This window comes from Saimiri boliviensis, chromosome X (genome assembly GCF_048565385.1).
Source record: "Saimiri boliviensis isolate mSaiBol1 chromosome X, mSaiBol1.pri, whole genome shotgun sequence".
Taxonomy (NCBI): Eukaryota; Metazoa; Chordata; class Mammalia; order Primates; family Cebidae; genus Saimiri; species Saimiri boliviensis.
Window position 1 is genome coordinate 16,213,681 of NC_133470.1, and position 13,862 is coordinate 16,227,542.

The 13,862-nt window shown below is 42.4% G+C and overlaps 1 protein-coding gene across 1 annotated transcript in view; it reads right to left on the reverse strand.

Annotated features, from left to right (window-relative positions):
* The window catches only part of MAP3K15 (mitogen-activated protein kinase kinase kinase 15), a 156,313-nt gene that overhangs the window by 35,038 nt on the left and 107,413 nt on the right, over positions 1 to 13,862 (reverse strand). Inside the window, exons 14-15 of the mRNA XM_003924113.4 lie at positions 12,112 to 12,199; positions 2,821 to 2,954 (exon numbers count right to left, since the gene is read on the reverse strand). Of these exons, the coding sequence (XP_003924162.1) occupies positions 2,821 to 2,954; positions 12,112 to 12,199 (222 nt within the window). The remainder of the gene's footprint in view (positions 1 to 2,820; positions 2,955 to 12,111; positions 12,200 to 13,862) is intronic.

The following is a 13,862-nucleotide window of genomic DNA, read 5'->3' on the forward strand; positions in this document are numbered from 1 at the left end:
ATGCAGGACTGCCAGGGGAAGGCATGTCCATTTCCTAAAGCACTCAGTGGAGTAGCTGGTATGTGGTGAATATTCAATGAATGACTGGTATTGTTACTACTGTTATTGTTAGGGCCTGAACGCACCAAACATTCTTTACTTCTCTCAGCAGCCCCTCTTCCTCTGCCTCCCATGAAGGGTGGTGTTCTGGAAGGTTCTGTCCTCAGCTGCCCTCTAGTCTGATTCTACAGAGTCGCTCCAGACAACAACAGCAGCCACCTCATGGGCCACCCAGCCCCAGCGTCTGGCCTTTTTAATCCATTCCCTACCCCTGGCCATTACAGTACCTCTTCTTAAAACACACACTTCACACATCACTTCCCCACATAGCTTCCACATCAAGACCATTCTATTTAATGTCATATACAAGGACTTTCAAAGATCAGTTCAGGCTAAGCCTTAAAAACATTTTTTTTTTTTTTTGCCCTCATTTCAAGAGCATTTCACTGTTCTGCAGCCTCCATTCAAGTCATATCAGACAATCTGTTGTTCTCTGAATAAACTTCATGTTTTAACAACTCTGTTTTTCCAAAAACACAGGCGTCCTTTTCTACTAAACAAACTCCTACTCATCCCTCAAAGGCCAGCTCAAAATTGATCTATTTTTTTCAAACTTGCCACAACTCACTAAGGAGAGTAATTCATTCCTCTTCTGTGTTCTAGAAAATACTCTGTGAACTCCTCTATCATGGCACTTGTCACTTTCACTCACAGGCAAAGTATCTGCATTTCCTGTCAAACCAGCAGCATCCTGGGACACTATCCTAGTCATCTAAAAGGACACTATCCTAGTCACCTTTTGGTCCCCAGTGCCAGCCCAGAGTCTGACACAGAGAAGGTAGCAATTATCATTAAGTTCAGCCTATTGCTACCAATTGAAGGAGATGGTACACGCCAGCAATTTCCCCAAATATATACAAATGCAACCCTTTATCCATCATGAGGAAAAAGACAAGATGCTGGATGAGGAACTCAAGAGACTTGGATCCTAGTCTTGTTTCTAAGCATTTTTGGGAAAGTCATTTAATCTTCCTCAGTCTTGATTTTCTTATTGGTGAAATGAAGAAATGGAAATAGTTCATTTCATTTCAATGAAAATTTCATTTCAGTTCAGTTCAATTATGAGGTCCTGTCTCATAATTCATATATCATAACATGGTATCCCACTGAAAATCAACAAATACATGAATGGATGAATGATGGGTCTTACAGCTGGCAGAAATCCCTTGAAACTCATCCCCAATATATCAGTGATCACCCAGATAAAGGGGTATTTACATATATTCCTCAGCACTTGGCACTGAAGGCAACTGTACAGCTGTGGTCTGACACACCTGTGGACCACGGGATGATTAATTCCAACTGTGTATGTAGCTTCTCTACAGAAGCACTTGGCAGTCAATATTACAATGCTCATTTATAATTCTGTGGGGGTATAAGTTTAAAAAAAAATGAACTTTTTTTTTTTTTTTTTGAGACAGGGTCTCACTCTTATCACCCAGGCTGGAGGGCAGTCGTGCAATCTTGACTCACTGCAGCCTTCGCCTCCAGGGTTCAAATGATTCTCATGCCTCAGCCTCCCGACTAGCTGGAACTACAGGTGTGTACCACCATGCCTAGCTAAGTTTTGTATTTTTAGTAGAGATGGGGTTTCACCATGTTGCCCAGGCTGGTCTCAAACTCTTGACCTCAAGTGATCTGCCGACCTCAGCCTACCAAAGTACAGGGATTACAGGTGTGATCCACTGTGCCCGGCTAGAAACAAACATTTTTTAAAACTAAAAAAAGTCAAAAAAATAAACTAGCAGTACTGATGGCAGAAAAATAGTCCAAAATCCATGGGTGAGGTTGAAGGGTAGGATGTTGAAAAAGTCTGTACTGCAAAAATCTGATTTTTGTTTAACTGCATGTAATTTTCCACAATGATGCATCTGAACAAATCATAGCCATTTTCAACTGTTACAACGTGAATTTAAAATAACTTGTTCACATTTAAAAATTATATTTGCACTCAAAAATTAGCCAAGCATGATGATGTGTGTCGACAGTCCCAGCTTCTTGGGCAGCTGAGGTGGAAAGATCGCTTGAGCCCAGGAGGTGGAGAATGCAGTGAGCCAAGATCCGCCACTGCACTCCTTCCTGAGTGACAAGTGAGAGCTCATCTCAAAAATACATATAAATCATACTTGTACACAACTAACTATGCAAAAAATGTAAAACTTTAGCCCTAGTCGATGGGTGGAAACACAATGAAAGTTTTCTTTTAAAATATAATCCTCTGCAATCCACATGCCTGTTAAGCGAAGTTGTTCCATTTTCTCAATCTGTAATATACAAAACAAAAGCAGATCACCCTGGCAGGGCACAGTGGCTCACACCTGTAATCCCAGCACTTTGGTAGGCTGAGGCGGGTGGATCACTTGAGGTCAGGAGTTTGAGACCAACCTGACCAACATGGTGAAACCCCATCTCCACTAAAAATACAAAAAATCAGCCAGGCGTGGTGTAATCCTAGCTATAGGTTGAGCCACGAGAATCGCTTGAACCTGGGAGGCAGAGATTGCAGTGAGCAGAGATGATGCCACTGCACTCCAGCCTAGGCAATAGAGTGAGACTCTGTTCCAAAAAAAAAAAAAGCAAACCACCCCTGTTACAAGAGAATGACAGGTTTTGTGAAAACATAATGCTTTCGTCCTTAACTCCTCCACACCATCGGCAGTGGGTATGGAATCTGGTGTGTAGAGATGGCACCCAAAAAGTGGAAGGCCCGCCTGGACTTGCCTGCTGTCTTTCTCCGGGACTTCTTTGATGGCTATTCGCACTTGATTACTCAGATCTCGGCCAGCATACACAATCCCATACGTGCCTTTCCCCAACACAACTCTCTCACCATTTGCATCATGGTCATACTCATACTGAAGAAGAAAAAAACAACAGGACAAAAGAGCACACAACTTGTAGCAGCGGAGAAGCCCTCTAAGGGCCTCAGAGTTGTCTAGCAACTAAAAATATATAAATAACATTATTTGAGTGCCAGGCAAGTCACAGTGCTTAGCCTAGGTGCTTTTCATTAAATGACTTTAAAGGGGTAGAATTCTCCATTGTTCACATGTTCATGGTATGACTTTATGAAATGAAATCCAAGAAAATTAAAAATACAATTTGAATATAAATGGCTCACTTTTGGAAATTCCTTTCCATTTTAATGCTGCAATTTAAAATTGCTTCTAAGCACACTGAATACCCAAAATAGGTGTCTTCCAGCATAATCCCTTATCAACTTGTCAGGAAACAAATCTCTTTCAATAGCCCAGAAAGTCAATATAATTAAAGTTACCTAATACAATAAGTAAATATGCTGGGGTTTCCCTACCCTTTCAGGCATCTGGATCTAGCGGTAAACACGTAGTACAAACACTTGATTTACAATTAACATTACTATTTTGTTCCCCCATCTTACCATCAAAAGCTGTCACATACAGATGCATTTGATTCTTTTCCATGACTAAAACAAATGTGACTGTAGTCTGAGCAACACTTATTTAAAGCAGAGAGGTAGCAATCAATTCTTTGTTATTTTGCACGCTCCACTGTGTCTACTTACAGAAGTGCAGTTTATACACGGAATAGTCGGGGGTATGTGGGTATCCTTTCCCATCTACTAGGGATGCTCATGACAATTAAGAGTCCTGAAAGGATTGGCCAGGCACAGTGGCCCACACCTGTAATCCTAGCACTTTGGGAGGCTGAGGCGGGAGAATCACCTGAGGTCAGGAGCTCAAGACCAGCCTGGCCAACATGGCGAAACCCCGCGTCAACTAAAAATACAAAAATTAGGCCAGACACGGTGACTCATGCCTGTAATCCCAGCACTTTGGGAGGCCAAAGCGGGCGGATCACCTGAGGTCAGGAATTCACAACCAGCCTGGCCAACATAGAGAAATCCTGTCTCTACTAAAAATACAAAAAAATTAGCCAGGTGTGGTGGCACATGCCTGTGATCCCAGCTACTCAGAAGGCTGAGGCAGGAGAATCACTTGAACCCAGGAGGTGGACATTGCAGTAAGCCAAGACGATACCACTGCACTCCAGCCTGGGTGACAGAGCAAGACTCTGTCTCCAAATGAATGAATAAATAAAATATAAAAATTAGCCAGGCATGATGGCACATGCCTGTAGTCCCAGCTACATGGGAGGCCAAAGCAGGAGAATTGCTTGAACCCAGGAGGCGGAGGGTGCAGTAAGCCGAGATTGCACCACTGCACTCCATTCCGGCTGGGACGACAGAGCAAGACTCTTTCTTAAAAAAAAAAAAAAAAAAAAAATAGATTACTAAAGGACCTCCATCACTGTCTGATGTAATTAACAATCAGCCTGCTCCATAGAAGACTTTTATCTCACACTTTCCTCTGCTTCCCAAACCTGCTGCCCTCAAAGCACCATTGTTCAGTTCATTTCTACAACGAACTTTGGTCCTGACCTAAGAATTCTAGCAGTTTACTCAATTATTAAATGAATCCTTTGATATTTTCTGAAAGAAACTTCAAGGAATTCCTTTCACTCTAACCTAAAAGTACAGTAAAATCTCATTAAATTGTAATCACTGGAAGAACCTGAGTGGCAAATCTGAATAACTCTTCAAGATTTAAACACAAACACAGGGGAAGATCCAAGGTGGCCGTTTAGGAACAGCTCGGAGTTGCAGCTCCCAGTGAAAGCACAGAGGGTGAGTGGATGCTGCATTTTTATTGCCCATGGACCAGGAGATTCCCAGGCAGAGGAGCCCCATGGGTCACAAGCGCGGCTGTTTTGGCTGGCGCAGTTGTTTTGGTCAGCGCGGCTGCTTTGCCCCACGCAGCCGCTTTGTCGGCACCCAGGCTGGCGGTTCTCCATACAAAATACACTGGTCCCTTTTGGCTGGCAATTGGAGCCCCGGGAAGTCGCCCATTCATCTGATTAAAGAGGGGACTGAACAGGGAGCCAGGCCAGGAGATTCCTGGGCAAAAAAAAGTGCCACGAATCTCAGCACCACTGTTTAAGCCGGTGCAGTGAGTCACCACAGGGGAAATTACACAGACCTCAGCGCCTTGGCAACAGGTGACTGGAACACCTGGGATAGAGTAGACTGTTCGACTAAAAAGGAAAAAAAAAGGCTCTGAGGCAGGGAGCCAGGTGATCAGGCTCAGCTGGTCCTACCCCTACAAAAGAACAGCAATCAGAAACTCTCTGGATTGAGAGTTTCACAGCAAGTGCAGCTGAACCCGGGATGGTCCAGCTCTGTGGGGGAGAGGCATCCGCCATTGCTGAGGCAGCCTGCCATTGCCAAGGCAACTCGTCATTGCTGAGGCTGCCCACCATTGCCAAGGCAACCTGTCATTACAGAGAGAGTCTGCCAATACAGAGGTGGGCCACCATTGCCAAGGCAGTTCTAACTACACCCATATAAACAGGACTGCAGGGAAGTTCACACGGAAGCTGGATGGAGCCCACAGCAGCTCAGCAAAGCCTCTGCAGACAGACAGTGACTAGGCTGCCTCCTTGCTGGGCAGGGCAGCCCTGAAAAAAAAAAAGGCAGCAGCACAACGGAAACTCATAAAGAAAGCCCCAACTCCCTGGGACACAGCACCTGGGAACAAAAAGTGGTTTATGAGTTCTGCTGCAGCAGACCTAAACATACCTGCCCAGCAGCTCTGAATGAACAATGGAGCTCACAGCTCAGCACCTGAGCTCCTATAAAGGACAGACTGTCTCCTCAAGCAGCTCCTTGACCCCCGTATATCCAAAGAGTCACCTCATAAAGGAGAGATCAGACTGACATTTGGCAGGTATCCTTCTGGGACAAAGATAGCAGAAGAAGAAACTGATAGCAACCCTTACTGTTCTGCAGCTGCTGCAGGTGATCCCCAGGCAAGCAGGGCCTGGCATGGACCTCAGCAGTCCTACAGCAGAGGGGCCAGACTGTTAGAAGGAAAGCTAAGAAACAGATGACAACTTCATCATCAACAAACAGAATTTCCACTCAAAGACCCAATTGGAAAGTCAGCAACTACAAAGATGACAAGTAGATAAATCCATAAAGATGGGAAGAGACCAGCGCAAAAAGGATGAAAACATCCCAAACCAGAACACCTCTCCTCCTACGAGGGATCACAACTCCTCACCAGCAAGGGAACAAGGCTGGATGGAGAATTAGTGTGATGAAATGACAGAATCAGACTTCAGAAGGTGGGTACTAAGAAAATTCTGTGAGCTAAAAGAACATGTTCTAACCCAATGCAAAGAAACTAAGAACCTTGAAAAAAGATTTGATGAAATGCTAACGAGAATGGACAACTTAGAAAGGAATATAAGTGAATTGATGGAGCTGAAAAACACAACACAAGAACTTCGCAAACCATGCACAAGTTTCAACAGCTGAATTGACCAAGCAGAAGAAAGGATATCAGAGGTCGAAGATCAACTCAATGAAATAAAACGAGAAGGCAAGATTAGAGAAAAAAGGGTAAAAAGGAATGAACAAAGTCTCCAAGAAATGTGGGACTATGTGAAAAGACCTAATCTACGTTTGATAGGTGTACCTGAATGTGACGAAGAGAATCAATCCAAGCTGGAAAATACTCTTCAGGATAGTATCCAGGAAAACTTCCCCAATCTAGCAAGGCAGGCCAATATTCAAGTCCAGGTAATACAGAGAACACCACAAAGATATTCCTCATGAAGAGCAACCCCAAGGCACATGATCGTCAGATTCACCAGGCTTGAAATGAAGGAGAAAATGCTAAGGGCAGCCAGAGAGAAAGGTCGGGTTATCCACAAAGGGAAGCCCATCAGAATCACAGCAAATCTCTCAGCAGAAACCCTACAAGCCAGAAGAGAGTGGGGGCCAATATTCAACATCCTTAAGGAAAAGAACTTTCAACCCAGAATTACATATCCAGCCAAACTAAGCTTCATAAGTGAAGGAAAAATAAAATCCTTTGTGAACAAGCAAGTACTCAGAGATTTTGTCACCACCAGGCCTGCTTTACAAGAGCTCCTGAAAGAGGCACTACACATAGAAAGGAACAACCAGTACCAGCCACTCCAAAAACATGCCAAATGGTAAACAGCATCAACACAATGAAGAATCTGCATCAACTAATGGGCAAAACAGCCAGCTAGCACCAAAATGGCAGGGTCAAATTCACACATAACAATATTAACCCTAAATGTAAATGGACTAAATGCCCCAATCAAAAGACACAGACTGGCAAAGTGGATAAAAAGCCAAAACCCATCGGTGTGCTGTATCCAGGAAACCCATCTCACATACAAGGATACACAAGGGCTCAAAATAAAGGGATGGAGGAAGGTTTACCAAGCAAATGGAGAGCAAAAAAAAGCAGGAGTTGCAATTCTCATCTCTGATAAAATAGACTTTAAAGCAACAAAGATCAAAAGAGACAAAGAAAGACATTACATAATGGTAAAAGGATCACTGCAACAAGAAGTGCTAACGATCCTAAATATATACACACCCAATACAGGAGCACCCAGATACATAAGGCAAGTTCTTAATGACTTACGAAGAGACTTAGACTCCCACACAATAATAGTGGGAGACTTTAACACCCCATTGTCAATATTAGACAGATCAACCAGACAGAAAATTAACAAGAATATCCAGGACTTGAACTCAGACCTGGAACAAGCAAACCTAATAGACATTTACAGAACTCTCCACCCCAAATCCACAGAATATACATTCTTCTCAGTACCACATCACACCTACTTTAAAACTGACCACATAATTGGAAGTAAATCACTCCTCAGCAAATGCAAAAGAATGGAAATCATAATAAACAGTCTCTCAGACCACAGTGCAATCAAGTTAGAACTCAGAATTCAAAAACTAACTCAGAACCGCACAGCTTCATGGGAACTGAACAACTTGCTCTTGAATGTTGACTGGATAAACAATGAAATGAAGGCAGAAATAAAGATGTTCTTTGAAACCAATGAGAATGAAGACACAACATACCAGAATCTCTGGGACACATTTAAAGCAGTCTCTGGAGGAAAATATATAGCAATAAGTGCCCACATGAGAAGAAAGGAGAGATCTAAAATTGATACCCTATCATCAAAATTGAAAGAGCTAGAGGAGCAAGACCAAAAAAACTCAAAACCTAGCAGAAGACAAGAAATAACTAAGATCAAAGCAGAACTGAAGGAGATAGAGACACAATAAACCCTTCAAAAAAATCAATAAATCCAGGAGCTGGTTTTTCAAAAAGATCAACAAAATAGACCACTAGCCAAATTAATAAAAAAGAAAAGAGAGAATAACCAAATTGATGCAATAAGAAATGATAAAGGGGATATCACCACAGATTCCACAGAAATTTAAGCCATCATCAGATATTATTACAAACAACTCTATGCACATAAACTAGTAAACCTGGAAGAAATGGATAAATTCCTGGACACTTGCCTCCTCCCAAGCCTAAACCAGGAAGAAGCCGAAACCCTGAACAGACCCATAACAAGGTCTGAAGTTGAGGCGGCAATTAAGAGCCTACCACCCAAAAAAAGCCCAGGTCCAGACGGGTTCACAGCCGAATTCTACCAGACATACAAAGAGGAGCTGGTACCATTCCATCTGAAACTATTCCAAATAATCCAAAAAGAGGGAATCCTTCCCAAATCATTGTATGAGACCAGCATCGTTCTGATACCAAAACCCGGCAGAGACTCAACAAGAAAAGAAAACTTCAGGCCAATATCCATGATGAACACAGATGCAAAAATCTTCAATAAAATACTGGCAAGCCGATTGCAACAGCACATCAAAAAGCTCATCCACCATGATCAAGTAGGCTTCATCCCAGGGATGCAAAGCTGGTTCAACATATGCAAGTCTATAAACGTAATTCACTACATAAACAGAACCAAAGACAAAAACCACATGATTATCTCAATTGATGCAGAGAAGGCTTTTGACAAAATTCAACAACCCTTTATGCTAAAAGCCCTCAATAAACTAGGTATTGACGGAACGTATCTCAAAATAATAAAAGCTGTTTATGACAAACCAACAGCCAATATCATACTGAATGGGCAAAAACTGGAAGCATTCCCTTTGAAATCTGGCACTAGACAAGGATGCCCTCTCTCACCACTCCTATTCAATATAGTACTGGAAGTTCTAGCCAGAGCAATCAGGCAAGAAAAAGAAATAAAGGGTATTTGAATAGGAAAAGAGGAAGTCAATTTGTCTCTATTTGCAGATGACATGATTGTATATCTGGAAGACCCCACTGTCTCAGCCCAAAGTCTCCTGAAACTGATAAGCAACTTCAGCAAAGTCTCAGGATACAAAATCAACGTGCAAAAATCACAAGCATTCCTATACACCAATAACAGCCTTAAAGAGAGCCAAATCAAGAACGAACTGCCATTCACAATTGCCACAAAGAGAATAAAATACCTAGGAATACAACTAACAAGGAACGTAAAGGACCTCTTCAAGGAGAACTACAAACCACTGCTCAACGAGATAAGAGAGGACACAAACAGATGGAGAAACATTCCATGTTCATGGTTAGAAAGAATCAATATCGTGAAAATGGCCATACTGTCCAAAGTAATTTACAGATTCAGTGCTATTCCCATCAAGATACCAATGACCTTCTTCACAGAACTGGAAAAAAACACCTTAAACTTCATATGGAACCAAAAGAGAGCCTGCATAGCCAAGTCAATTCTAAGCAAAAAGAACAAAGCGAGAGGCATCGCACTACCGGACTTCAAACTATACTACAAGGCTACAGTAATCAAAACAGCAATGGTACTGGTACCAAAACAGAGATATAGACCAATGGAACAGAACAGAGGCCTCAGAGGCAACCCCACACATCTACAACCATCTGATCTTTGGCAAATCTGACAAAAACAAGCAATGGGGAAAGGATTCCCTGTTTAATAAATGGTGTTGGGAAAACTGGCTAGCCATGTGCAGAAAGCAGAAACTGGACCCCTTCCTGACACCTTACACTAAAATTAACTCCAGATGGATTAAAGACTTAAACATAAGACCTACCACCATAAAAACCCGAGACAAAATCTAGGCAAAACCATTCAGGACATAGGCATAGGCAAGGACTTCATGGCCAAAATGCCAAAAGCAGTGGCAACAAAAGCCAAAATAGACAAATGGGACCTAATCAAACTCCACAGCTTCTACACAGCAAAAGAAACAGTCATTAGAGTAAATAGGCAATCAACAGAATGGGAAAAAAATTTTGTAGTTTACCCATCTGACAAAGGGCTGATATCCAGAATCTACAAAGAACTAAAACAGATTTACAAGGAAAAAACAAACAAGCCCATTCAAAAGTGGGCAAAGGATATGAACAGACACTTTTCAAAAGAAGACATACATGAGGCCAACAAACATGAAAAAATGCTCATCATCACTGGTCATTAGAGAAATGCAAATCAAAACCATAATGAGATACCACCTCACGCCAGTTAGAATGGTGATCATTAAAAAATCTAGAGACAACAGATGCTGGAGAGGATGTGGAAAAATAGGAACACTTTTACACTGTTGGTGGGAATGTAAATTAGCTCAACCACTGTGGAAGACAGTGTGGCGATTCCTCAAGGACCTAGAAATAGAAATTCCATTTGACCCGGCAATCCCATTACTGGGTATATATCCAAAGGATTATAAATCGTTCTACTATAAGGACACATGCACACAAATGTTCACTGCAGAACTGTTTACAATAGCAAAGACCTGGAACCAACCCAAATGCCCATTGATGATAGACTGGACAGGGAAAATGTGGCACACATACACCATGGAATATTATGCAGCCATCAAAAAAGATGAGTTCGTGTCCTCTGTAGGGACATGGATGAACCTGGAAACCATCATTCTCAGCAAACTGACGAAAGAGCAGAAAATCAACCAACACATGTTCTCACTCACAGGCAGTTGTTGAACAATGAGAACACATGGACACAGGGAGGGGAGCACTACACACTGGGGTCTGTTGGGGGGAAATAGGGGAGGGACAGAAGGGCATGGGGAGTTGGGGAGAGATAGCATAAGGAGAAATGCCAGATATAGGTGATGGGGAGGAAGGTAGCAAATCACACTCCCACGTGTGTACCTATGCAATAATCTTGCATGTTCTTCACATGTGCCATGTAACCCAAAACCTAAAATGCAATAAAAAAATGACAAAAAAAGAAAATCATAAGGAAGAGAAAAAAAGATTTAAACACATGTACAATGATTTAATAACTGCGGACTATAACTGTGCTGCCAAAAGAGCTTATGATGAGCCTACTTTTGAAAATAACTTTAAAGTTGTTATATTTAATATACTATATGCACATAGCTATATCTAAAGTCATTTTAGGCATAAATGAAAAAGTCCAGCCGGGCGCGGTGGCTCAAGCCTGTAATCCCAGCACTTTGGGAGGCCGAGGCGGGTGGATCACGAGGTCGAGAGATCGAGACCATCCTGGTCAATGTGGTGAAACCCCGCCTCTACTAAAAATACAAAAAATTAGCTGGGCATGGTGGCGTGTGCCTGTAGTCCCAGCTACTCAGGAGGCTGAGGCAGGAGAATTGCTTGAACCCAGGAGGCAGAGGTTGCAGTGAGCCAAGATTGTGCCATTGCACTCCAGCCTGGGTAACAAGAGCGACACTCTGTCTCAAAAAAAAAAAAAAAGAAAAGAAAAGAAAAGAAAAAGTCTGCTCCCAGTTGGCTAATTCTCTTGTAGTCTCATCAACATCACTAATTAGCTTAGAGAAAACTTCCGTAGGTTGTACACAAAAGGAAATTTTAGTAGTCCATGACCAAATTTTTCTTAAGCATTCTAACTGAGAGAATCCTAAACTGAGATTCTTCTATGGAGACACATTAAACCTTATCTGTGAGAGCCACGCAGTGATGGCTGGCTGGTTCATAAAACATACTCAACAGGATTCTTAGAGAAAGACAGGACATTTTCTTGAAGCATCAAACACACAATCAATCATGTTTTCCATATTCTAGATCATCCACGACTCACCTCCAAGGTGTCTCCATCAGTCTCTCCCTCCAGCTCCACTGTATTGCCTGCTGTGTTGGTTATCATTGTTTTGACCAAAGAGAAAAATCTAGAACAGCAAATGTCACAAATATGTTGCCAAATCAGGACTGCTCATGTTCCTTGTTTTTTACTTAGCTTTATTAAACTGTACTTAAATATAAACCAAATTTTTACAAGTCCATGAAACAATCGATCCCCTCCTTGATTTGACATGGTACTTTAGTGGTTATCAAATCTAGGGCAACTACCGATGTGACACCTGAATCCCCTCTATACACTATCTCCACCAACTGCTTGGCCAATTGATACCTGAGTACCTCCAGCAACAGAGAACTGATTATCTCCCAAAGACAGCTCATTCTTGAAAGATCTTAATGAGAAATGTTTCCCTTTTATTGAACCAAAGACTTCTTTTATGTGGGTTCCATCCACAGCTTGCTTAGAAATAACTACTTTTCTATACAACACTCCATTAGAAATGCTCATAATTTTATCATGTCCCTTTAAGTCTTCCCTTTCTGTCCCATCACAGTTTTCCCCAGGACTTGTGAGTTACTCCACTAGCAGGTAATACTTAAAATGCTGTCCCTGTGTTATTTACTTTTTAAAAGACAGGGTCTCGCTCTGTCACCCATGCTGGAATGCAGTGGTGTCATGGCTCACTGCAGCCTCAACCTCCTGAGCTCAAGCCATCCTCCCAGCTCAGCCTCTCAAGCAGCTGAGACTACAGGCACCCATCACTGAGCCCAGCCAATTTTTGTATTTTTTGTAGAGCGGGGTCTCACTATGTTGTCTAGGTTGGTCTCGAACTCCTGGACTCAAGTGATACTCCCACCTTGGCCTCCCAAAGTGTTGGGAGGCATGACCAACCACACCCAGCCTCCTGTATTATTCCTGAAGTCTGGCTGCAAGACCAGTGTTCAAAAGTGATCTAATCAATGCTAAGGATAGTAGGACTATCACCTTTCAAGGCATAGACAATCTAGTTCTCAGTAAGACAGGGTGTTGTGTAAGGGGAAAAATGAGGAGGAAACGCATAAAGCAAGCTTAATACTGACCCATAAATCTTTCTCACAAATCCTGCTGGGCCACATGGGCCACTTCCTAGACTTGTGTACTTGTTTATTTGGATATGAGTCATTTTGACTCATTAGAAAATTTTTACTCACAATTCTCTCTTAAGAAGTCATAGAGGAATACTGCACATTTCAGGATAATTTCTATAAACCATTAAAATGCTCTTTTTTCTAGCTAACCCATTTCACCTTCTTCTAATATTTGAGAGCTGGGAAACCCAATAGTCGGGCTTCTTAAGAGACATATGGTATGCATTTACAGAAGAAGTAAGATTTAAAAGATTATATCAGCCAGGTGCAGTGGCTCATGCCTGTAAACTCAGCACTTTGGGAGGCCGAAGCGGGATGATCGTTTGAGCCCAGGAGTTCGAGACCAACCTGGGCAACGTGGCAAAACCCTGTTTCTACAACATTTTTTTAAAAAGTAGCCAGGCATGGTGGTGGCACATGCCTGTACTCCCAGATACTCAGGAGGCTGAGGTGGGAGGACTGCTTGAGCCCAGGAGGCAGAGGTTGCAGTGAGCCAAGACTGTGCCACTGTACTCCAGCTGGGCAGGTGAGCAATACTCTGTCTCAATAGAATAAAATGAAGTAAGGTGATATCAGCTGTTCTTAAGAATACGGAACAACTGGAACTCTCACACATTGCTAGCG